Raw genomic sequence first — 23929 nt, forward strand, 5'->3', positions numbered from 1 at the left:
AATGGCATTTGAGTGAGAATTATGTTTGCAGGGGATAAAAACACAGCTTAGTGGGCACTTGAAAGAGAATGGCACATTTTGATCACTGACACAGAGCCACGTATTTGACTGTTTCAGCCTATACATTTAAGCATAGGTACAGTATTTAATAACAATGGAGGCTTTATATAATGGCTAGATCATACTCAGTTTTACCCAGTGGTTCTGTAGAAAACTGCTAGTTATACACCACACACTTCTCAGTTTGTCTCCGTCACTTGTGCCTGGGCATTGAAGCATGTATGTCAGAGAAAGACTGGAGGACAGATGCAACTGTATCTTGCCTCTTACTCTGCCATGGGATGCACTGATGAGTTCCTCAGCTTTATTCCTGGGATAGCTGGAATGAAAATTGTGACTCCATGTATTTGAATAGAACCAGAAATGCTGAGCAAAGAAATAATTTTCTTCTTTTTAATTTGGGTCTGAGAGTCGTGTTGCTACACAACACAGAAATGGGAATATTGGCCCAACTCGTCCATGCTGATTAAGTCACCTAACTGAGCTGGTCTCTTGTGTTTGTCCTTATCCCTCTAAACCTTTCCTATCCATTTATAGGTTCTAAATTCTAGCATTTTAACAAACTTTTAATTATTTTTTTCCAAGAAGAGTACTTTTAAATTAACGAAGTTTGTTGGAACAGGCTCTTGATAGTTCGAAGGCCTTTGATAGCAGCAAGCTGTCAAAAGATGTGCAGAATTTTCAGGAGGCTGGCCTCAAGATAAAGATATGTCTGGGATATAGACCTTTTTCCTTCCATTAATTGTTTAGCTACCTGTTGTCATTTGTGATGTGATGGAACTGCAGACCTTTTGGTTGTGGGAACAGTTGTATTACTTATTCAAAGCTGCTCCACTCCCCCTTCCCCTGCCCCTCAGCTAGCTCTCCTTTTGTTAGTTACATCACTCGGTGCTCCAATATTCCATTCCACAGTCATACCTCTTGGCCTGATGACAGAAGAGTGGATGTGTGCTGAGGCTTCAGATTCGTGGAGAAATTCAAGTCTGGCACTGGCCACCTGGCACAGCTAGCTTTGAGTAGTTCAAGATGTTCTGAAACTATCCATTTAGTATGGCGATTGAACCACGCAGGGTGATCTGATGAGAGAGCTGTCCCATTATCGAGTGGGACACAATACTGTGGCAGATGAAAGATACTTCTTGAGTATGCGTGTTCAGCGTGTTACATGGAGTGTAGGAGCTGACTAAATTGGAATGGTGCTAGAGTAACTTCCGGAGCCTGTCGTCAAATGCACAGAATGTGTCAGCAAAAATCATTTTGCCTGATAGCAACATTTGTCTGTTTGCTGTTTTAGTCGCAAGCATAACTGAATTCGAGTTTGATGGGGTGAGCTGAACTCCAAGTAAGAATGGGTGTTTATCGCTGTTTAGCAGACACTTCAGGATTAGAATTAATAAAGGAATCGTTTTCACTGTGAGGCATTTACTGAGTTAACCTAGTGGAATGTTCTTTGATCTTTAGCATTTGGTGGTCTTCTAACAGCAAAAGAGATGGGGAAACGGCAGTGATGGTAAAACTGTATACAAAACTATTCATAATTAAGATGCATCCCCAAGTAGATTTGGGAAAGAATTTATTCCAGAACTTTCCAGCCACTCGCTCTTCTTCAGGATCAAAGCTTGAGCTTATTTTTCCTCAGCTAACCTTTCAGCTGATTTTTCAGTTCAGAGTAGTTGGATCTGCAAATCCTGCCCACATATTGTGCTATCATAAAATTTTCTTTCTGCCTTCTGCATTATGTTCAGCAAAGTCGAGGCTAGGTTATGTTTAACAAAATCAGCATTTCATTGTAGCATATCACATAAAGATACTTCAGCTACCTTAATTACTTTGAAAGAGATATTGACGTTATTTTGCCTGAGAGACTCTAGTTCCAAAGGAGGGAGAAGAAGCACATTATCACTGTGGAGAGGCAGGCATTGGTTTCTATAGCAACATGTGGGCTCTGTATTCTGTTAGCAGAGCAAACTCTGAGCTGAAGAGATTACCCAAGGTTTCCATTTATTGGATAAAATATAAAACTTCAAACAGATGGCCCTCGGGACAATTCTAAATCAAAAATAACAAAAGGCTTAGAACTATTGATGTTATATGATTGAACATCTACTATATTTTTTTAAACTCAGAGTGGGTAGAATTTTGTGAGAAAATGTTTGCAAATGACTGGTACAAGTTAGATGCTGGGAGGTGCTTTACTGGTCCAAAAATTATATTTAAAAACAAGCAAGTGAAAGCTGAGGGTAAAAAAAATCAATTTAATGCAGGTGTCATTGACTGACCCTAATCTTGCTTATCCTTACACTTTGTATCTTTGCTAGTGTATGTTCTTTTTTGGGTAGCAGTTTTTGGTGCAGTTGACCACATTGTTATCTTGTATTTACTCTCCTTCAGCTGGATCCACTGCTATCTATCCTTATTGTCTTATGGACATGGGAGCAGAATTTAGCCTTTTGGCCCATCGAGTCTACTCCACCAGTCCATCATGGCTGATCTATTATCCCTCTCAGCTTCATCCTGCTTTCTCCCTGTAACCTTTGATGCCCTTACTAATCAAGAGCCTACCAATCTCTGTTTCAAATATACCCAATGACTTAGCCTCCACAGCTGTATGTGGCGATGAATTCCACAGACTCAAAGAAATTTCACCTCATTTCTGTTCTAATTGGCTATCCCTCTATTCTAAGTCTGAGCCCTCTGGGTCTAGACTCTCCCACTATAGAAAATATCCTCTCCATATCTACTCTATCCAGGAATTTCAATATTTGTTAGGTCTCCCCCTGCCATTCTTTGAAACTGCAGTGAATTCAGGTCCAGAGCCAACAAACGCTCCTCACATGTTAACCCTTTCAATCCCAGAACCATTATTATGAACTTGCTCTGGATCCTTTCCAATGCTAGCACATCTTTCCTAAGATAAGTAGCCCACAACTGATCACAATACTCCAAGTGCGGTCTGACCGGTGCCTTATAAAGAAGCCTCAGCATTACATCCTCGTCCTTGCTTTTATATTCTAGTCCTTTCAAAATGAATGCTAACATTACACTTGCCTTCCTTACGACCAATTTAACCCGCAAGTTTAGGGAATCCTGCACAAAGACTCCAAAGTTTCTTTGGATTTCTGAATTGTCTTCTCATTTAGAAAATATTCTATGCTTTTATTCTTTTGACCAAAGTGCATGACCATACACTTCCCTACACTATACTACCACTTCTTTGCTCATTCTCCTATTCTTTCCAAATCCTTCTGCAGACTCTCTGCTTCCTCAACTCTACTTGCCCCTCCACCTATCTTTGTATCATCTCCAAATTTGGCCACAAAGTCATCAATTCCATCAACCAAATCATTGACATACAACATGAAAAGAAGTAGTCCCAATACTGACCTGTACAGAACATAACTAGTCACTGACAGCCAACCAGAAAAGGCTCCCTTTAGTTCCACTCTTTGCCTCCTGATAGTCACCCAATTTTTTTTATCGATGGTAGTATCTTTCCTGCCATACTATGGGCTCCAATCTTGTTAAGCACCCTCATGTACGATGCCTTGTCAAAGGCCTTCTGAAAATCCCAGTAAACAACATCCACTAACTCTCCTTTGTCTATCCTGCCTGTAATTTCCTCAAAGAATTCCAACAGCTTTATCAGGCAAGATTTCCCTTCAGGACATCAAGCTGACTTTGGCTTATTTTATCTTGTACCTCCAAGTACCCTGAAACCTCATCCTTAATAATGGATTCCAACATCTTACCAACCACTGAAGTCAGGCTAACTGGCCTATAAGTTCTTTTCTTTTGCCTCCTACTATTTTAATGAGTAGAGTGACATTTGCAATTTTGCAGTCCTCCGGAACCCTGCCAGAATCTAGCGATTCTTGAACAATCACTGTTGATGCCTCCACAATCTCTTCAGCTGCCCTATTTCAAAACCCTGATCCAAATTTTAAAATCCATCTGATCCAGGTGGCCTACCTACCTTCAGAGCTTTCAGCTTCTCAAGCCGTTATCATTAGTGATTCCAACTACACTCATTTCTGCACCCTGGCATTCTCACATTTCTGGCATACTGCTGGAGTCTTCCACGATGAAGACGGACACAATACTTATTAAGTTCATCTGCCATTCCTTTGTTGTCCCCCCCCCCAATTCCAACCTCTTTATCATAGCTTTCAAGTGGTCCGATATCCACTCCTCTCTTTTTTTCCTTTATATATCTGAAAATACTTTTGTTATCCTCTTTTATATTATTGGTTAGTTTACCTTCATACCTTCATATTTTCCCTCATTGCTTTTTCAGTTGCCTTTTGTTGGTTTTATTAAAAGCTTTCCAATCCTCTAACTTCCCAATAATTTTTGCTGTATTATATGCCCTCTTCTTTGCTTCAATGCTGTTTTTGACTTCCCTTGTCAGCTACGGTTGCCTCATCCTCTTTAGAATATCCTATTAGAATACTGCTTCATCTTTAAGATGTATCTATACCGTGTCTTGTGAATTGCCTCCAAAAACTCCAGCCATTGCTGTCTTGCCATCATTCTTGGAACTGTCTCGCTTCCAATAAACTTTAGCCAGCTCCTCTCTCATGCCTCTGTAATCCCCTTACTCCACTGTAAGGCTGATACATCTGATTTTAGCTTTTCCCTCTCAAATGCAGAATGAATTCTATCATATTATGATCACCATCTCCTTGGGGTTCTGTTACCTTAAGGTCCCTAATAAAATCTGGTTCAACACCCAATCCAGAATTGCATTTTCCCTAGTGGGCTCAACCACGAGCTACTCTTTTTTTTAAAAAAAAACATCTCATTGGTATTTTACAAATTCTGTCTCGGGATGCAGCACCAACCTGATTTTCCCTAATCTACTTGCGTATTGAAATCCCCTATGACTATCATAACATTGCCCTTTTGACATGCGGTTTCTATCTGGGGTAATTTGTGGACCACGTGTTTGCTACTGTTTGAAGGTCTGTAAATAATTCCCATCAGGGTCTTTTCATCTTTGCAGTTCCTTAGCTTGACCCACAACAATCTACACCTTCCGATCCTATGTTACCTCTTTCTAAGAATTTTATTTCTTTTACCAGCAGAACCACCCCTCCCTCTGACTACCTGCCTGTCCTTTCAATACAATGTGTACCCTTGTAAGTTAAGCTTCCAATGATTATCTTCTCTTAGCCATGACTCAGTGATGCCCACAACGTCATATCTGCCCATCTCTAACTGCTCTAGAAAATCGTCTGCCTTATTTCATATACCGCCTGCTTTCAAATATGACACCTTCATTCCTGTATGATACCCTTTTTGATTTTGACCCCTGTTACACAGCAACTCATTCCACTGATCTAGTGACAAAGTCTGTCCAAGTTCACCTCATGATCAAATATGACACCAAGTTTCCCATCATTTCAGACAGTTACTGGGGAACAAGAGCCAGTGACAGAAATCAAAGATCATGTTTTTTTTTGTATGGTTGCAGGAAGTTTCTGCACATCCATTACAAGACATAAGATAAACAGTTAGTATTTCTGAGTCAGTCAAGGATGAGGTAGATTTGTTATCAGGCTACAAGAGATTATGGTATTATAATTTCTGACCATGGTGTGGAATAGCAGCATATGGGCAACAAACAGAGAGAACCCATAAATTGGTTTATTATCACCACATGTACAAAGCACAGTGAAAAACCACTTTGCATGCCATTCACAAGGATCATTTCATCACATCAGTACATTGAAGTGGTACTACATAAAAGCAATAGAATCAAGAATAGACTTGCAGCTACAGGGAAAGTAGATATGTTATTGGCAAACAAAAAGAGGCAACCATGTAGCCGCATGAAGAGGACTCATTACAAATGAATCTCCAAATGAAACTGAATAGCCGGAAGTTGTAGCACATATAGGGACTGATGACATAGGTAGGAAAAGGGATGAGGTCCTGAAGAGCGAACACTGGGAATTGGATAGAAAGCTGAAAAGCAGGACTTCAAGTGTAGTAATCTCTGGATTTCTGCCTGTGAGGATAAGAATAGCATGATTTGGCAGATGAATATATGGCTGAGGAATTGCTGTAGGGGACAATGTGTAAGATTTCTGGATCATTGGGATGTGTACAAAGAGGTTGACTTGCATCTGAACTCGGGAGACTAATATCCTTCCGGGCAGGTTTGCTAGAGCTGTTGGGGAGAGTTTAAAATAATTTAGCAGAGGGACGGGAAGCAGAGTGATAGGGCTGAAGATGGGACAATTGGTATATAAGTAGATGCAAAGTGTAGTGAGACTGTCAGGAAGGGCAAGCAGATGATAGGGAAAAATTGCAGACAGTGGAATAAGTTGACATGGGGGCAAAATCGAAAAGGGTGATGAATCCAGGACTGAAGGTGCTATATTTGAATGCACACAATATATGGAACAAGGCAGATGATTTTGTAGTGCAGTTAGAGAATGGCAGGTACGACACTCTGGGCATCACTGAGTCGTGGCTTAAAGACGATCCTAGTTGGGAGCTTAACATCCAAGGATATACATTCTATCAATAGGACAGGCAGGTTGACAGAGGGGGTAGGATGGGTCTGTTGGTTTAAAAAAGAAAAATCAAATCCTTAGAAAGATGTGAGATAGGATGGGAAGATATACAACTCTTGTGGGTAGAATGAAGAAACTGCAAGAGTAATAAGACCCTGATGGGAGTTGTATAGAGCCTCCAAACAGTAACCAGGATTTGGGATATAAATTACAATGGGAGATAAAAAAAGGCATGTAAAAAGAGTAACGTTATGATAGTGTATGGTATGGTCATGCCCTTTGGTAGAAGAAATAAAAGCATAGATTATTTTCTAAATGGAGAGAAAATTTAAATATCTGAGGTGCAAAGAGACCTGGAAGTCCTCCTGCAGGATTCCCTAAAGGTTAATTTGCAGGTTGAGTTAGTGAGGAAAGCAAATGTGATGTTAGCATTCATTTTGAGAGGATTAGAATATAAAAGCAAGGATGTAATATTAAGGCTTTAATAAGGCACTGGTGAGGCCTCATTTAGAGTATAGTGAGCAGTTTTGTGCTGGTATTGGAGAGGGTTCAAAGGAGATTCACGAAATGGTTCCGGGATTGAAAAGCTTATCGTATGAGGAGCGTTTGATAGCTCTGGCATGTACTCACTGGAAATCAAAAGACTGAAGGGGGAATCTCATTGAAACCTATTGAATGTTGAAAGACCTCAACAGAGTAGATTTGGAGAGGGTAGTTCCTATGGTGGAGGAGTTTAAGACCAGAGGGGACAGTCTCAGAACAGAGGGACATCCATTTAGAATGGAGATGAGGCATTTCTTTAGCCAGAGGTTGGTGAATCGGTGAAATTCTTTGCCATGAGTGGCTGAGGAGGCCAAGTCTTTATGTATATTTAAGGCAGAGGGTGATTGAGTCTTGATTTGTCAGTGCGTGAAGGGATACGGGGAGAAGGCAGGAGATTAGGGCTGAGAGGGGAAAGGATCAGCTGTGATGAAACGATAGAGCAGACTCGATGGGCCAAATAGCCTAATTCTGCTCCCATATTCTATGGTCTTATGGTCATTTTCATTTCTCAAAATTTATCAGATTCTGCTCCTTCCTTATCGTATTTATTGCTGAAACCTTTTTTTTTTTGCTTCCTGACTCAATAAGGCCTATGCACCTAATTGACCAGCCAGCCAGTGGTTGAATAGACCTGACTTCAAGGCGAATGATAATGAGTTCGAATCCAGCTGGCTCCATGCACGCTTTCCATCCGTACTGGGTTGAGTGTCAAGCTAGCAACTCGGACTCATAAAAAACAGTCAAATGCCATGGAAATGGCAAAAATGCCACCCGATGCACCACAAAGCACAAAAATGAACAACAATCTATCAACCTACATTTTATTCCCCATAAATCTTAGCATGTCCAAGCTCAAAAATCTGTGTGCTTAACTGACAGCACCTGTCCACTCTCCACTCCCTGTATTTAGTGACTTTCCCATTTACAGTATTTCTAAAGTCTCCTCTAACTCTACAACTATTGACATATCTCACACTTCCAATTCTGAACTCTTGATAATTCCCGAATCTAATCACCCTGCCTGGTTATCAAGGTGCCAGAATTTTCCCAAGCCTCTTCCCTCTCTCACTGTCTTCCCTCCTTTTTAAGATGGTTCTTAAAATCTCTCTCTTTGACCATGCTTTTAGTTATCATCCCTTTAATATTTCCTTAAAGCTTCAACTTTTGTTTGATACTGGTGTGGTGAAAGTGCCTTGGAATCCTTCCTTTTTTTTAAAAGGTGCTGTATAAATGTGGTGACCACAGTATTTTCAATAGGTTATTGAATGTGATTGGATCTCCATTTGGTTCTCAAGTTCAGTGGTTGGGAGGGTAACATGTTTTGCTGATGCAGGTACACGTTTATATTGAACTGTCCATGCAAGAATGTATATGTGTAATCAGAGTGCATAGACGTATGATGCCAATTGTAACATCAATAGTTATGGTAGATGCCAGCTGTTCTGCCTTCACCAATCTAAATAATAAATAACGTACTAAGTTTCTTGTAAGCAATTCAATCATGGCTTCCATTTAAGGTGTGGCAGACTGCTGCCACTTCTGTGGCATACCGTCAGGCCAGTGGGATTCATCGGAATATACACTCTAATGCTCCATCCGACTCCTATATGGACGTTGAACCCTTGGACGCTATTTCACTTTTTTAATATGTATTATTTCTGTTTTTGCGCGATTTTTAATCTATTTGATATATGTATACTGTAATTGATTTACTTATTTTGTTTTTTTCTATGTTATGTATAGCATTGAACTGCTGCTGCTGCTAAGTTAACAAATTTCACGACACATGCCGTGATTCTGAATGTTAAATTCAGCTTGAACTCCACTCACAGGCACCGGAACGTGACAGTTTTGACTTCATAGTTTAAGAGTAGTAGGAAATTGAGACGGATTGATTTCACTCATTGAAACTTCTGCTGCTTCATGATCCCAATCCCAAAATCCTGCGCAAAATGTAAATCATATAATAGTTGCCATACCCTTGCCAACTTTACACTCTACTGATAGTGTTTTCTGCATTATTAACAAATATGTTCCCTCATAATCACTCTGTGACCTTTGCTGATATTGCAGCTCATGTCCCCGCTTTATCCTTGTGTTTTTTTCAAGTGAGGAATGTTCTTTTCAAAGCCTCCTCTTTGTTTGGAAATGGATTTATTAAATGAGCTCATCCCTCTCAATATTCAGGCGTTCTCTCCAATAACTGTGCACGTTAATGCTGGATTATAGAGTTTTTGCATTAACACTGAAGGATTTTTGTGATTGACTACAGATTTTTGTTGTTGCCTCCATTAACGTGCTATTCTCATCAACTGCATTTTGAAAAGATGGTTGCACATGTTATTTTATTATTTAACAGGATGAGGGTGTGTTGTTTATTAAATTTTGAAAAATATTGCATGAAAGTCAGAGCAGCTCCAAGTGATACATTTTTGATGGTGCTACTGAAGATGGGTGACAGCCTAACTGGTAGTTCATAAAGCAAGAAATACAACTAAATACTTAATACACTATTTCTGTGGTAAACTGTCACTGCATACAATGAGGAGGCACATGAAGGGAAGGCTGACTCGAGGGTCGAGACAGCGGGTACGATGCAAAGTCAGAGCAAGGTCAAGGCATGTTCAAGATGATGTCGGAGACGGAGATGAAGCGAGGAAGTTTCAGTGCCCGTCCACCTAAACCGAGACAAGGTTGGATCAATCCAGGCAGCAGGCCGACTTGGACTGGTCGGGTACCGGCCAGAATGTGGCAGTGGGGTCCAGACCCAGAGCGTATCATCATGGCGGGGCCTGGTTCCTAGTGCAGGGGATAACCCAGTGTTTGGACAATTTAACTGCCAGGCCAGTTGGACTGAAAAGGCAGGGTGTTGGGACTGGAGGCAAGGGTCAGGCCAGTTCTGTTTGCTGCTCTGCGACATTTGCACTGCTCTCTGGGGCATTGAGGCCGAGGTTGTGTCCTGCTCCGGCTGATCCAGGCTTTGTGTTTGCGAGCTTCACAGTGATTTGCCCCGCTGTATGAGGAACGGAGCCTGCTGCAGCTGCTCTGGGCTTCGTGTCTGAATGTTATTGTTTGCACAATTCGTTTTTTTTATGCTCAGGTGTTGAAGTGTCTATACAAGTCAAACACTGTAGCATTGTTAATGTCTAACGTTTGCTGATGGCAGCTGGAGTCTTCCTTGGCCTCAAGAAACCATGTTGACTTAATGGTGTGAGAACAAAAGATCAAAGAATTAATCTGTTTCTGTGTGTATCTCTATGCTTGTGGAACTCTCTGTTTATTGGAGTGCCCTTCACTGGGTTCTTGGGACTTCACTGAGACCAAGGGATCGTGATTGGTGCCTTGGACAGACCCAGGGTGATTTCACGATTCGGAATTTCCCGTGACAACAGCCATAATCAAGTACCCTGAGGACAGCAACAATCAAGTGGAGAGTACAAGTTGTAAGCCCTGAAATCTTTGTAACCTACTTCGTAGTATTTAATTTGGTTTATTTGTGCTTTCTATTTTATGATAATAAATTAGGCAAGTTACTTTGTTGTGCTTGTGTGCTTATTACCACATCTCCTAGATACTTGAATTGTTTGGTTTGGGTCTGATCAACCCAGCCCATTGCAGGGTGACACTATTTGCTCTGAGATGGTGGTATTGTTGGCAGGAAGTTCCATGATTCATTATCTAGCAACTCTGCAATGGTGCAGAAGTGTTGATGTGCTTCCAGGATATTATGTAATTCAGAAGGCGATCTAGACTCGCACTTGTCCCACGTGGTGGTTAACGTCTTCAGTTTGAGAGTTGCTATCAGACTACCCTAGGTGACTAACTATGCTGCCTTTTGGAAGTGGCATGCGCTACAGCCATTGTAGGTTTATGTTGGTGGAAGTTAAGGATAGTGGATTTGGTGCAACCAAGTTTCTTGATTGGTGGTGCCTTGTGCAGGCAGTATTTCATTGTAACCTACCACACAAGTTGGAAATGCAAAGGTGAGTCACACTACATTCGGCTTCTGAGCTTTTCTAAGATGCATGGTTTCTGTGTAACTGCTCTGTTTAAGTTTTTCATTAGTGGTGACTGACCCCCGTGATGTTGATTGTGGGAGGCTCGATGTTGATAATGTGACAATGTAAAAGGTAGGAAGTAGGATTCTCTTATTGGAAATGGTCATTGCCTGTCGTTTGTGTGACATGAATGTTACTTGCCTCTTAATGTCTGAATGCGGTCTTGATGGATGTATTTTATTATTTAACTGCTTAATGCTTCATCCTGCGTCCTGCTTCATTCCCTGATGAGTTCCAAATAGAACTGAGCAATGTACAGACATGCACAATAATCCCAACTGCTAATATAATGGAAGCGTATATGATGCAGATGAGATGGACCCGAGATAGACCCCTCAAGGACTATGTAATGGTGTTCTAGTGCTGTGATTTACCTCCAACCACCCACATCTTTTGTGCAAGGTAAAACTCTAGCCAATAGCCAGTGGAAGGCAGCCCCTTAAGTCCCAATGGTGTCACTTTTACTAGGGCTTATTGGTGTCACAAATCCTGCAAGAACATTCGCTCCCAATGCATCTTTGGAAATTGGCTGTTTGACCCATACCTGGACTAAGGATGTAATGTTTTTTATTATTTTGCCAATACTTATGAAAAGCATGTTTTTCTTGTTTATTTTTGTGGAATTTGGACCAATGGTGAACTGAACTTTGCCTTTCTTTTGGTGAATTTTCAACTTTGAAATGAGCATTTTTAGTAAGTTCTCTTTCATTAGAAACCCGTCCAAACTGAATTGCTTCTTCCCCTGCTACAGCAAATTGCTACCTTCAGCATGAACCATGAGTGTGTGATATATTTTCATCTTTACTCCATGATGTAGAAGTAACCTTAGTTAAATGTTGCCTCTGCTGATTCCAAGCCCTGCTTTTTTAATATGTTTTGATAACCTTTTTCCAGCAGTTTCTGGCCTACTCTCATTTGCTGATTCACTAGCAGATGGGAATGAGAGAAAAATAATGGTGATAAGCGAGAGGAAGGACAGGAGAGAAAGCATGGTGGACAATGAACCTTGCATCTGTCAGAAACAGGTTAAATGAAGATACTCAGAAGCGGCATCCTGTCTATAATGGTAGCTGGTCCACTGAGATGACCTTTATTTAAAAAGTATACATTTTCCAGCTGTATGGTCATGAGGGGACAGTGAGGTACCTGAGGGAGGTCAATGAAATAGCCATGTGAAGGTTCAGGCTGTGAAGTTGTTCAGAAGTTCAAGTTCTCATTTTATTGGTTGGAGGGGCAGGTGGTGGGGGACTGTTGTCAAACAGTGCAACAATGTCTGAAGAAGAGGTGAGAAGAGGATTGTGAGAGTTAGGAGGGTTGGGGCAGTAGTTGGGGGAGGATGGAATACCACCAGAGCAGATGAATATACTACGAAGGATCTCTGTGAGGGCTATACATAGCAAAGGAATTCATGGTCTCTGAACCATTCTGAAGGTTCCTTTTAGAGACAGCAAAGTAAGCGTTACAAGTGTGAAAGCTTTCACCATCTGTGAGCTAAATATATGTCTTCCAAAATCCCAGAAATGCTATCCTGGCAAGTGTAAGGCGTCAATCGATACTACTGAGCATGGTGTCTATTCATCAGTACATCATGAGGATGGAAGACCTGGATGGAAAATCATGGACTTTGCAGAGTTTCCAGTTAGTCCATAGATTCCCTTTGCAAATAATTTCCCCTTAAAATTAAATGAGACAGCATGTAAAAATGTGGCAGTGAGAGATCCTGTTTTTCAGCATGTCAGTCTTGGTATTAGTCTTGCGGCGTGAAAATTTTGCCTTTCAAACCAGGAAAATGGGAAAAATTAAATGTCAACCAGGAAGAAAGAAACATAGAATGTGAATTAGAAAACTTAACAGCCAATCAGTCTACTTTTGGCAGTAACGGTTGAAGGATGAATGTTGTCCAGCAATGAATGAATTCCCTTGTTCTTGTTTGAAAAAAAATACCATGGAAATTGTCAAGATTTCACCTGCCACTTAATATTTCAAAATGTGTTTCTTTCAGATATTTGAAGCCAGACGCAGACAAGAAGTCAAAGCATAAGACAGCTGTCAAAAAGAAAACCCTTAATCCAGAATTCAATGAGGTATTAATAGATCTTATTTTAAATGCACAGCTAATGATAGCATATAGTGCACATCTTCTAACGACTGTATCATAACAAAGCTGCATCACCATACGTTGTGACAGAAGTTGCTGTTTGATGTAGCATAGCTTCCCATTGCTGTACAGTAGGACTGAGTAGGATGATGGAAAATATAGGATCCAAGGGTTAAGGCAATTCCCGGCATCTGAGTAGAGGGGAAACGGTAAATCGACTGTCTATTCTCTTCGGTTGGTATGTGTACAAAAAGATTGGGAAAGGGAGAAAATTAATTTTGTTCCTATCCACTAACCCTTCAATAGAATGCATATATAGGAATCTGGTGCAATTGTCTTCATTGCGATGTGTCATGGTTGACCACACAAGACCATATATGCATACACTTGGACAAAGTAGAGAGCGGATGTAGGTTTTATGTGACTAATAATATCCGAGTAGAAAATGTCCAAAACTGGATCAGTCAAGAAGCCATATTGCATGGCTCAATTATTTAAACATTATCTTCTAGTATTTGGAATGGCTTTTTCTCCCCACAAGCTTTGCAAGTTTTACAACTTGTGCTGGCAATGTAAGTTTCCAGTAGAGTGGCTCAATGATACTGCCAGATTTCATCTTTATTATACCCATTAATGGGCTGCAGAAGTGGGAAACTGCAATTGGGTTCAGTACCAATGAATTCAACTATTACCTGACCCCTTTCGATCTTCCAGTTCATTTGGCCATCCGGGCAAGCTGGCAAAAGTATTGGCCTTGTTCTTTTTCCCTTCCAAAGCAAACATAATCTGAAACATTTCTGCTGTTAGAAGCTTAAAATGAAAGTCATTGTTGTGAAAAATTATCAAAGTTCAAACAGAAAATGCTGAAAAAAAATTAAAAATCAAGGAACTGCAGATGTTGGATTTTTTCTGATTTTATTTCAGATTTCAAGCATCTGCAGTTTTTTTCACTTACTGTTGAGTGCTTAGTGTAAGAAAGCTGAGGAAGAACCTTGCTGTTTTCCAGCCCAGGGGAATGCATGGTGTTGGGAAATCTCCAATTACGACTCATGAAGCCACCCCTTGCTACCAGTCCCTGACTGCGATTCCATTCCGGGTGAAATTCCAACAAAGCTGGGAAAGTTGTTGCATTTATATGTGTTTCTCAAGTACAGAATCATCAAGAGACAGCCAAATCCTTTGTTCTCGCCCATTACCAAAGTATAGTTTTTACATTCAAATATATTGTGTCCATCAACATGGTCTTATAAATAAATCAGATGGTTCAGTTGTTACTCCTTGTTATATCATTCCTTAATCTCACAATGTCTGCGACACATAACACTCCTTGGGCTTTCACAATACATTAATATTTACAGATGAGCAATAAGCCTGAATTCCAAAAGAATCCAATTATCAAACCATTAAGAGATGATATTCAGTCACTTTACAAACCTACAGACCCCATATGCTAAGAATTCAGAAAGAGTTAAGTTGTCATTTCACCCAACAGATATTCATGCATTACTCTACAAATTTCCTAAATTACATCACCTCAAGTGAACCTGCATGCAGGGTGCAATTCAAAATGCTATAAGCTTCCAAAATAAGTAAATGAGGACTTCGATACATTTTTATTGTTTAAAATTCATTTACTGACTGTGAATGCCACTGAAAAGATGGACATTTAGCACTAATACCTAATCACCCGTGAACTGAAGGAGTTTGTACAGGGGTGGCAAATCTACGGCACATGCAAATATTGTGTTGGCCTGCAGCACGCAGGCCTACTTTTGATTCTTAATCCCTACCTATAAAAAAGGATAATGATAATTAATGTTACTGCCAAATGAAGCGGCAAATGATTTCTACAACCTGAAAGCAGTGATTACAACCCAAGATTAATATTAATAATTTTTGAACAGGTTTTCTAAAATGCTTCATTTATTACAGTATGTCTTTTACATTTTTATTAATAATAAAGCAATTAATACACATAAATAAGCAACAGTGCTCAACCTTTTTTCCTTAAAAATAAAAAGTCGATAATATCGCTAATTTATTAATCAATGATCATCTCCTCTCAAAATTACTTTAGCATGCGAGAGAATTTTTTTTAGAAGATTATTGCTAGTTTGGGCACACTCTCTCAAAAGCATTCACCGCCCCTGATTTTAGTAGCTGACTAGGAGTGGGTAGTTAGCAGTCTATAATTCCCTTCTTCCCTTAGTACTTATTAATGTCATTATAAACAGCAATATGGCCACAATCATCAGATCCAAAAGATATAAATTATCTTTTTAATGAATGATTTCATAGGATAACAAAGTGAAATTCCTGAGCCATTGGTGGAGTTCTTTTGAATATCTCCTGATCCCTAATGTACTTTATTAGATTTTTAGATACATTGCACTTCTCCATAGAAAATAAACTTGTGTCAGTTTTGCATAATATAATTGAGCTATGTAGAAAAGGATCAGTACATTGTGTTTGTAAATCAGTATTGCACTGTTTGAAGTCATAAAGCCTTAAGTGCAAATTATCCTTTATCCTGTATTGTGCTCCTTTATCTGAAGTTCTTGCAATTGATTTCCCTTCTTTGAGCAGTTAAATGTACATTAATTAGAGCTAGCAAGCTACAAATAATGGAATCTGGCATTAACTCACAGAAGTGATAATCAGGCAATTAAAATGTTTCCATCTTGCAACAAATCAATGTGTGAAAAATTTTGGATGTGTAGGAAGCTTAAATTAGAGTATTAAATAGTTATGAGAATTTTAATCATGTTGGCAGAAGACTTGCAAGTTTGAAGTTAAATTTTTTGTCGTTGTAAACAGCAGTCAAGCTGGATTTCAAGTCTTTTATAGCAACTGCCTGATCTATAGCCAGCAACCTTACTTGAATGAAAATTGATGGTTTTGGATGTACTGTGCCCTTGAATTGTCACCTGGACAGTGATAATTAAAATTAAAATCTACACTCATATTTTAGGTTAAATTGTAAAGATTGGAAGCATGTGCTGTAGTTTTTACATTTTTTTTCCATTTAGGAATTTTTTTATGAGATCAAGCAAGCAGATTTGGCTAAGAAAACTCTAGAAATAACTGTTTGGGATTACGACATAGGAAAATCAAATGATTTCATTGGTAAGTGAATATTTATTATTAAACAAAAAATTAATTTTTAAAATGTGCCGTTGGATTGATGGCTCATTCAGAGAGATAAAGCCTCATTCAACTCCCATAATTATGTATTGTGATGACGTATTTCCTTACAGATCTCTTTGGGTAGTGGAAAGACTTAGGTGAGTCAGGACATGACTCATTTGTACAGAAGGTATAGTCTCTGGCTTGCTTTTGTAGACACTATGTTTACCTGTCTGGTCCAATTAACTTCCTGGTCTATAATGACCTCAATATTGATGGAGAGATAATCCAGTGAAGACAATATGTTCAATGTCAACATAGATGGTCATTGCCTCTAACTTCTGCGGCCTTTATGTGGCTCTGGTTTCTCAGTAATGTGCTCTCTCACGTAGCCTGGAAAACCATAAATTGCGTGATTACAAAACCAGAATTGAAATAAAACTGGATAATCCATCTGACATGGAAGAGACGTTCCAAGTGCAATTATGCATAGATCTTCATCCCATCTAGCATCTGGGTAATTGCGGTAGGTTTGGGAAAGCTCTCGCATCAACAGGCTACCAAAATTTCAGAATTACACCTTCACGAAGCTCCGTTGCTGACAGTTGAAATAAAAATCAGAATGTGCTCACTTGTGGAATGAGGAACAGAGTTGATACAGTGGATTCCTATCAATCAGGACACATCAGGACCAGGACCACACCAATACGCAGATACGCAGGGGAGTTGAAGGGAGGACAAGATGGCAGCGCGACGCAGCTCACAGCGGCCACTTCGGTAGTGATATCTGTTATTTTGTCAAGTAGGGTGCTGTGCACAATCCTGATTTGGTGGAGATGGACGTGAGAGCATGGAGGAACAGCTGGTGAAACTTCTGAAATGCCTGCTTCGCTGCTGCTGCTACTGTGTGGTCCAGAATCTCCGGAGGGGAAGGCCCCGAGTCGTCGGCTTTGCTTGTTGCTCGGCGGCCAGGGCGGGGTCAAAGCACTCGGCAGAGGATGGTGCTCGGAGAGGCTGTGTCGGAGGGCTGGTCGGAAGCTCTAAGTTTGAAGACGGACTCAGAATCCGCTGCGGTCGGGTGCTTCCAATGGTGCTGCATTGGCAAGTTTGCGGTGCTTGGAGGTTCATGGCAGGGAGAGTTTCTCCCTTCTGCTGCCTGCATAAGATGATGAGGCTATCGGGACTTTGAGACTTTTTTTTTAAGAGCATGGTCTGCTCTTTATCAAATTACGGTATTGCTTTGCACTGTTGTAACTATACGTTATAATTATGTGGTTTTGTCAGTTTTAGTTTTGGTTTGTCCTGTGCTTCTTGTGATATCATTCTGGAGGATCATTGTATCATTTTTAATGCATGCATTTCTAAATGACAATAAACGAGAACTGAGTGTCCTCATAATCTAATCTAATACTGAAGTTTCATAGAAAATGTTACAAAGGTATATAAAAAAAAAGACAAACTGCCTTTTAACTGAGTAACAAATTATGAATTCAAATGAAATACAGAACAAATTAGAACACTACCAATACTACTACAGTACTGTAAAACTGTAATAGTTCCTAATAGTTATCTATGGAGGAATTCATCCATTGTACTCTTTTGATTGACTGTAAATGAACAACATCAGCTCAGACACATAGTGCAGATAATGGACTGCCTTCATACAAGCTTTCAATGACTACATCCTCCAAATCTTCAGTTCTGTTTTAACTTTCAAGATGATTCTTTAAAAAGGAGGTTCCCAAAATTGATTCCAGGACTGAAAGGCCTATCACACGAGGAGCATTTAATGGCTCTAGGCCTGTACTCACTGGAATGCAGAAGAATGAGGGGTGATCTCATTGAAACCTATAGAATGTTGAAAGGCCTTGATTGAACCGATGAGAAGAGGATGTTTCCTATGGTGGGCGAGTTTAAGACCAGAAAGTACAGCCTCAGAGTAGAGGGGTGTTCTTTTAGAACAGAGATGAGGAAGAATTTCTTTAGTCAGAGACTGGTGAATCTGTGGAATTTATCGCCACAGGCAGCTGTGCAGGCTAAGTCATTGGGTATATTTAAGGTAGATGTTGATAGATTCTTGATTAGTCAGGGCATGAAGGGATATGGGGAGGAGGAAAGAGATTGGAGATGAGAGGGAAACTGGATCAGCATGATGAAATGGCGAAGCAGATCCGATGGGCCAAATGGCCTCATTCTGTTCCAATGTCCTCATTCTGTTCCAATGTCCTGTGGTCTTATGATCGTTGATACCTTCCGATTCTTCATAATTTCCAACTTGTTGGAAGTAGTGAAATCATGTCATTTTCATTCCCGGCTGTTTTGTCACCTCCAAGCCTGAATGCTTGAAACCGCAGTGAGCAAAACAATCCTGAATTGTCTTGCCGCTTATTTGTTGCCAACTATTTACAGAAATCACTGCTTTTTGAACACAAACACGCACAACTGTTGCTATTTTAAAAACTGTCCATTCTAAGCATGGTGAAGTGCATAATGGCCCCGTCAAGTACACACGACTGAGACTAGTTAGAAACTCACAAACAGGAGAAAACCTGCAGATGCTGGGAATCCAAGCCACACACACAAATTGCTGGAGGAACTCAGCAGGCCAAGCAGCATCTATGGAAAAGAGTGAACAGTCAACGTTTCTGTTCTGCTGAAGAGTTTCGGCCCGAAATGTTGACTGTACTCTTTTCCTGGATGCTGCCTGGCCTGCTGAGTTCCTCCAGCATTTTTACGGTGTTACTAGTTAGAAACTATTCAGCAACAGTCTCCTGTCCAAATTATGCAGCATCGCATCCCAAATGAATGAAGGGAATCTTGGCTATTTGCTTGACTGGTTTCTGTTCTTTAAGAGTTGTTCCAAATAAATGGCAGCCCCAATTAATCAATAGTCCAATTAACTAGAATCCTCCGTATTTCTAGGTTTGGATAAACTTGGCATGATAATTCTGTTTGTACTCTGCAGAATCTCATGGAACCTGCTGATTTCCAGCATATTCTGGTTTTATTACGATAGCTTTTCCCTGGGAAATGGCCCCGTCACCAAGAAAATCTGCCAATGATGAAGAGCCATTTGGGTGGGAGGAAAGGGGGTGGTGTAATGTCCTAAAATTGACTCCAAATTGCAGAAAATATCATTCATCAGATTATTTATCAGATAACAATCTAGAGGTGCAAGACCTAATCCCACTATGGCAGGCTCAAATTAACTGAGTTAAAAATCTGGAATTTCATACAAAATGCTGGAGGAACTCAGCGGGCTCAGCAGCATCAATGGAAAAGGGTAAATGGTCGATGTTTCGGGCCGAGACCCTTCATCATGACTGACGAAGGGTCTCAGCCCGAAACGGCAACCCTTTACTCTTTTCCATAGTCGCTACCTTGCCTGTCGAGTTCCTCCAGCATTTTGTGTGTGTCGCTTTGATTTTCAGTACCTGCAGATTCTCTGTTTGGAATTTAAGACTACCAGGATTGTTAAAAACCCCATCTGGTTCATCAATATACCTGAGATCATCACTGGGTGATGCCGATGTTAAAGCTGTGGGATAAACATGTACAATATTAAATATGACAATTTTAAATATGACAGTTGAATGACAGAGGTATATAGTACTGCAGCACAGAAACAGGCCCTTCAGCCCAACTTGTCTATGCTGACCATTTGCTTGTAATTGTCCTGTATTTCTCTGACCCAGGAGTTTCCAACCTGGGGTCCATTGGACCCCTAGGCTAATGGTAAGGATCCATGGCATCAAATAAGTTGGAAATCCATGCGCTGAATCCTTCCTAACCATTTACTTATCCAAACATATGTTATTATTGTACCTTTCTCAACCACTTGCTCTAGAAGCTCATTCCATGTAAGCACCACCCTCTGCATGAAGAAGTTGCCCCTCAGGTCCCTTTTAAATCATTCCCCTTCAACCTTCAAACTATGCCGTCTAGTTTCTGATTCCCACTCTCAGAGGAGAAGGCCATGCACTTTCACCCTTTCTACGCCCCTCAGAATTTTATACATCTACATAAGGTCACCTCTCTCTCCTATTCTCAAATGAATCAAGTCCAAGTCCACCCAGCTTCTCCCTTTAACTCGGGCCATCAAGTCCTGACAACTTTCTCATAAATCTTCTCCTGTCTCTTTCCATCTTAATGACGTCTTTCTATAACAGGGTAGCCAAAACCATACCAGGTAGTCCGGTGGCCACTCCACCAACATCTTGTACAACTGGAATATCTGGTCTCACCACCCTGACTGCTGATGATCAGCATTCCAATTGTCTTCTTCACCACCCAGTGAGTGGCTGGCTGTCTGGTGTGACAAGCTATGATGATGATGGCCACCCTGTCTACCTGTGATGCCACCTTCAGGAAACAATGTGCTTGTCGTCCAAGTCCCTCTGTTCTACAACACTCCCTTTTGGCATTGGTTATTATTGTCACATGTACTGAGTTGCAATTAAAAGTTTTGCATGCCATCTAGATAGATCATGCCAGGCATAATCACATCAAGATAGTAAAAAGAAAAGAGTAATAAACAGCAAAAAGAAAACTGCAGAATAGTGTTGCAGTTACAGAGGTAGTGCAGTGCAGGAAAACAAATAATGCGGAAGACTTTGTGACAAGGTAGATCAGGAGGTCAAGAGTTCACCTTTTAGTATGTTTAGGCGTCTGATAACAGTGTCTTGTAACACTGGACAAAATCTGTCCCAGTGGTACACGCTCTCAAGATTTTGTATCTTCTGCCTGACCGGAGAGTGGAGAGAGAGTAACTGGAGTGGAAAGGGTCCTTGATCATGTGAGCTGTCTTCCCAAGGCCGCAGGAAGTGTAAAGCAGAGTCACTTGTGGGAGGCTGGGGCTGCATTCACAATTTCTTTTGGTCTTGGGCAAAGCAGTTGTCATTATCAAACTGAGATGCATGTGGACAACATGCAGTCCATGGTGCATCTATGACAATTTGAAGTGTCATTGAAGATGTGCAAAATTTCCTCAGCTTTCTGAGGATGCAGAGGTGCTGGTGTGCTTTCTTGCTTATGTGGCTGGATCAGGACAAATGGTCGGTGTTCTTTGTATCGGTACTTGAACCTTTCAATCATCTCCAACTCAACGACACAGATCCATTCAGGGGAGGTATACTCCATCTCTCTCCTTGAAGTCAATGGCCTGGTCCTTTCTTTTGCTGACATCGAGACTCATGGTGAAGAGTCTTGGCCTGCAACATTGACTTGGGTTCCTTTCCATAGGTACTACCTGACCTGCTGAGTTCCTTCAACATTTTGTGTGGCACTGCATACAGTTCTGGTTGCCCTGTTGTAGGAAAGATGTGGTTAATCCAGAAAGAAAGCAGAGAAGATTTACAAGGCTAATTTACAGTACACTTATTATTTTTGTAAATGATTGTAATTTTTATGTCATGCACTGTACTGCTGCTACAAAACAACATATGTCACTGGTAATAAATTCTGATTCTTATTGCGATGCCTAAATATTGCCAAGATTAGAGGACCTGTGTTATAGAGAGAGGTTGGCCAGGCCAGATCTTTATTCCTTGGAGCATAGAAAAATGAGGGTCGACCTTATAGAAGTGTTTAAAATTTTAAGAGGCTAAAAATCTTTTCCCTAGGTATGATGGCCCAAAACTAGGGGACATAGATTTAGGGTGAGAGGGGGAAGATTTAAAAGGGACCTTTGAGGCAACTTCTTCACGCAGAGTGCAGTGGGAATATAGAGTAACACATACAAAATTCTGGAGGAATTCCGCAGGTCACCCAGCATCTACGAAAAGGAATAAGCAGTCAACGTTTTGGGTCGAGATGCTTCCTAAGGACTTGCGAAGTCCTGATGAAGAGTCTCAACCTGAAATGTCGGCTATTTATTCCTGTTCATAGAAGTTGCCTGACCTGAGTTCCCCTAGTGTTTTGTATGTGTTATTCTGGATCTCTGGCATCTGCTGAATCTCCTGTGTTTATGAGTATATAGAATGAACTGTCAGAAGAAGTCATTGAGATAGGTACAATGGTATCAGTTAAGAAGCACTTGGATAGATGCATGGAGGGCCGGGGCTTAGAGGGGTATGTGCTGAATTGGGACCAGCCTGGTTGGGCTCTGTGGTCGGCATGGATTTGTTGGTCTGAAGAACCTGTATCACTGCTATGTTGCTGATTTTTTTTTTTTAGTTTCAACTACAAATTTACTGATTGTGCCTTGTGCGTTGTTTGTCATCTAAATAATTGACATAGGTGACAAACAGCAATATGCCCTGCACTGATCTCACCTACACACCAATAGTCACGGGTCTTAATCCAAGAAACAACCTTCTAACATTACCTTCTGCTTCTTACCATCAACCCAGTTGTGTATCTACAGTCCTTCGGTAGCTCTGCCTAGATCCCATACGATCTAACCTCTCTGACTATCCTTCCATGTGGGACCTTGCTAAAGTCCATATATACAACATCCATTGCCTTCCCACATCAATCCTTCTGTTACAGAACAGTACAGCACAGGATCAGGCCCTTCAGCCCACAGGTATTATGCTGACCCAATTAAATTACTATTCAAATAACAAACTAAACTAATACCTTCAGCCTACACAATGTCCATACCCATCCATTTCCCTCACATTCACGTACCTATCTAAATTTCTCATAAAAATCTCTAATGTATCTGCCTCTACCACCACCCCAGGTAGCACATTTCAGTCACCCACCAATCTCTGTGTGGGGAAAAAAAACACTTTCCCCTCACATCTCCTTTGAACTTGCCCCTTCTTACCATAAATGCATGCCCTCTGATAGTAAGCATTTCAACACTGGGGGAAAAAGTTACTGTCTGTCTACTCCATCCATGCTTCATAATCTTAAACCTCTGTCAGATCTCCCTTCTGCCTCTGCTACGCAGAGAAAATGACCCAACTTTGTCCAGCCTCTCGTTTTACACCTGCCCACAAATCCAGGCAGCATCTTGGTAAACCTCTTCTGCACCATCTTCAAAGATGCAACATGCTTCCTTTAATGGGGTGACCAGAACTGTATGCAATACTCCAGATGCAACCTAACTAGAATTTTATACAGCTGCAAAATAACTTCCTGATTTTTGAATGTAATGCCTCAACTAGTAAAGGCAAACATGGTGTTCTTAAATACCCTATCAACCTGTGTAGCCATTTTCAGGGAACTAGGAACTTGATCCAGAAGATTCCTCTGCTCCTCAACACGGTTAAGGGTCTTGCCTTTAACAGTGTACTGACTCTATACACTTGACTTACCAAGGTGCAACTCTTTACATTTGGCTGGGTTAAACTCCATCTGCCATTTCTCCGCCCATATCTGCAACTAATCTATCTCCTGTTGTATTCTTTGCCAGTCTTCTATGCTATGTACAGCACCTTCAATCTTCATATTATCTGCAAACTTACTCACCCACCCATCTACATTTTCATCCAGGTCCTTTACATACATCACAAACAACAGAGATCCCAGTACAGCTCCCTGTGAAACACCACTAATCACAGTCCACCGGTTAG

General features: G+C 40.7%; 1 protein-coding gene across 1 annotated transcript in view; it reads left to right on the plus strand.

Annotated features, from left to right (window-relative positions):
• LOC140187869 (double C2-like domain-containing protein beta) overlaps positions 1–23929 on the plus strand; it is a 290217-nt gene that overhangs the window by 257283 nt on the left and 9005 nt on the right. The window contains exons 7-8 of the mRNA XM_072243665.1: positions 13185–13266; positions 16310–16406. Coding sequence (XP_072099766.1) covers positions 13185–13266; positions 16310–16406 — 179 coding nt within the window. The remainder of the gene's footprint in view (positions 1–13184; positions 13267–16309; positions 16407–23929) is intronic.

Source organism: Mobula birostris, chromosome 25, assembly GCF_030028105.1.
Source record: "Mobula birostris isolate sMobBir1 chromosome 25, sMobBir1.hap1, whole genome shotgun sequence".
Classification (NCBI taxonomy): Eukaryota; Metazoa; Chordata; class Chondrichthyes; order Myliobatiformes; family Myliobatidae; genus Mobula; species Mobula birostris.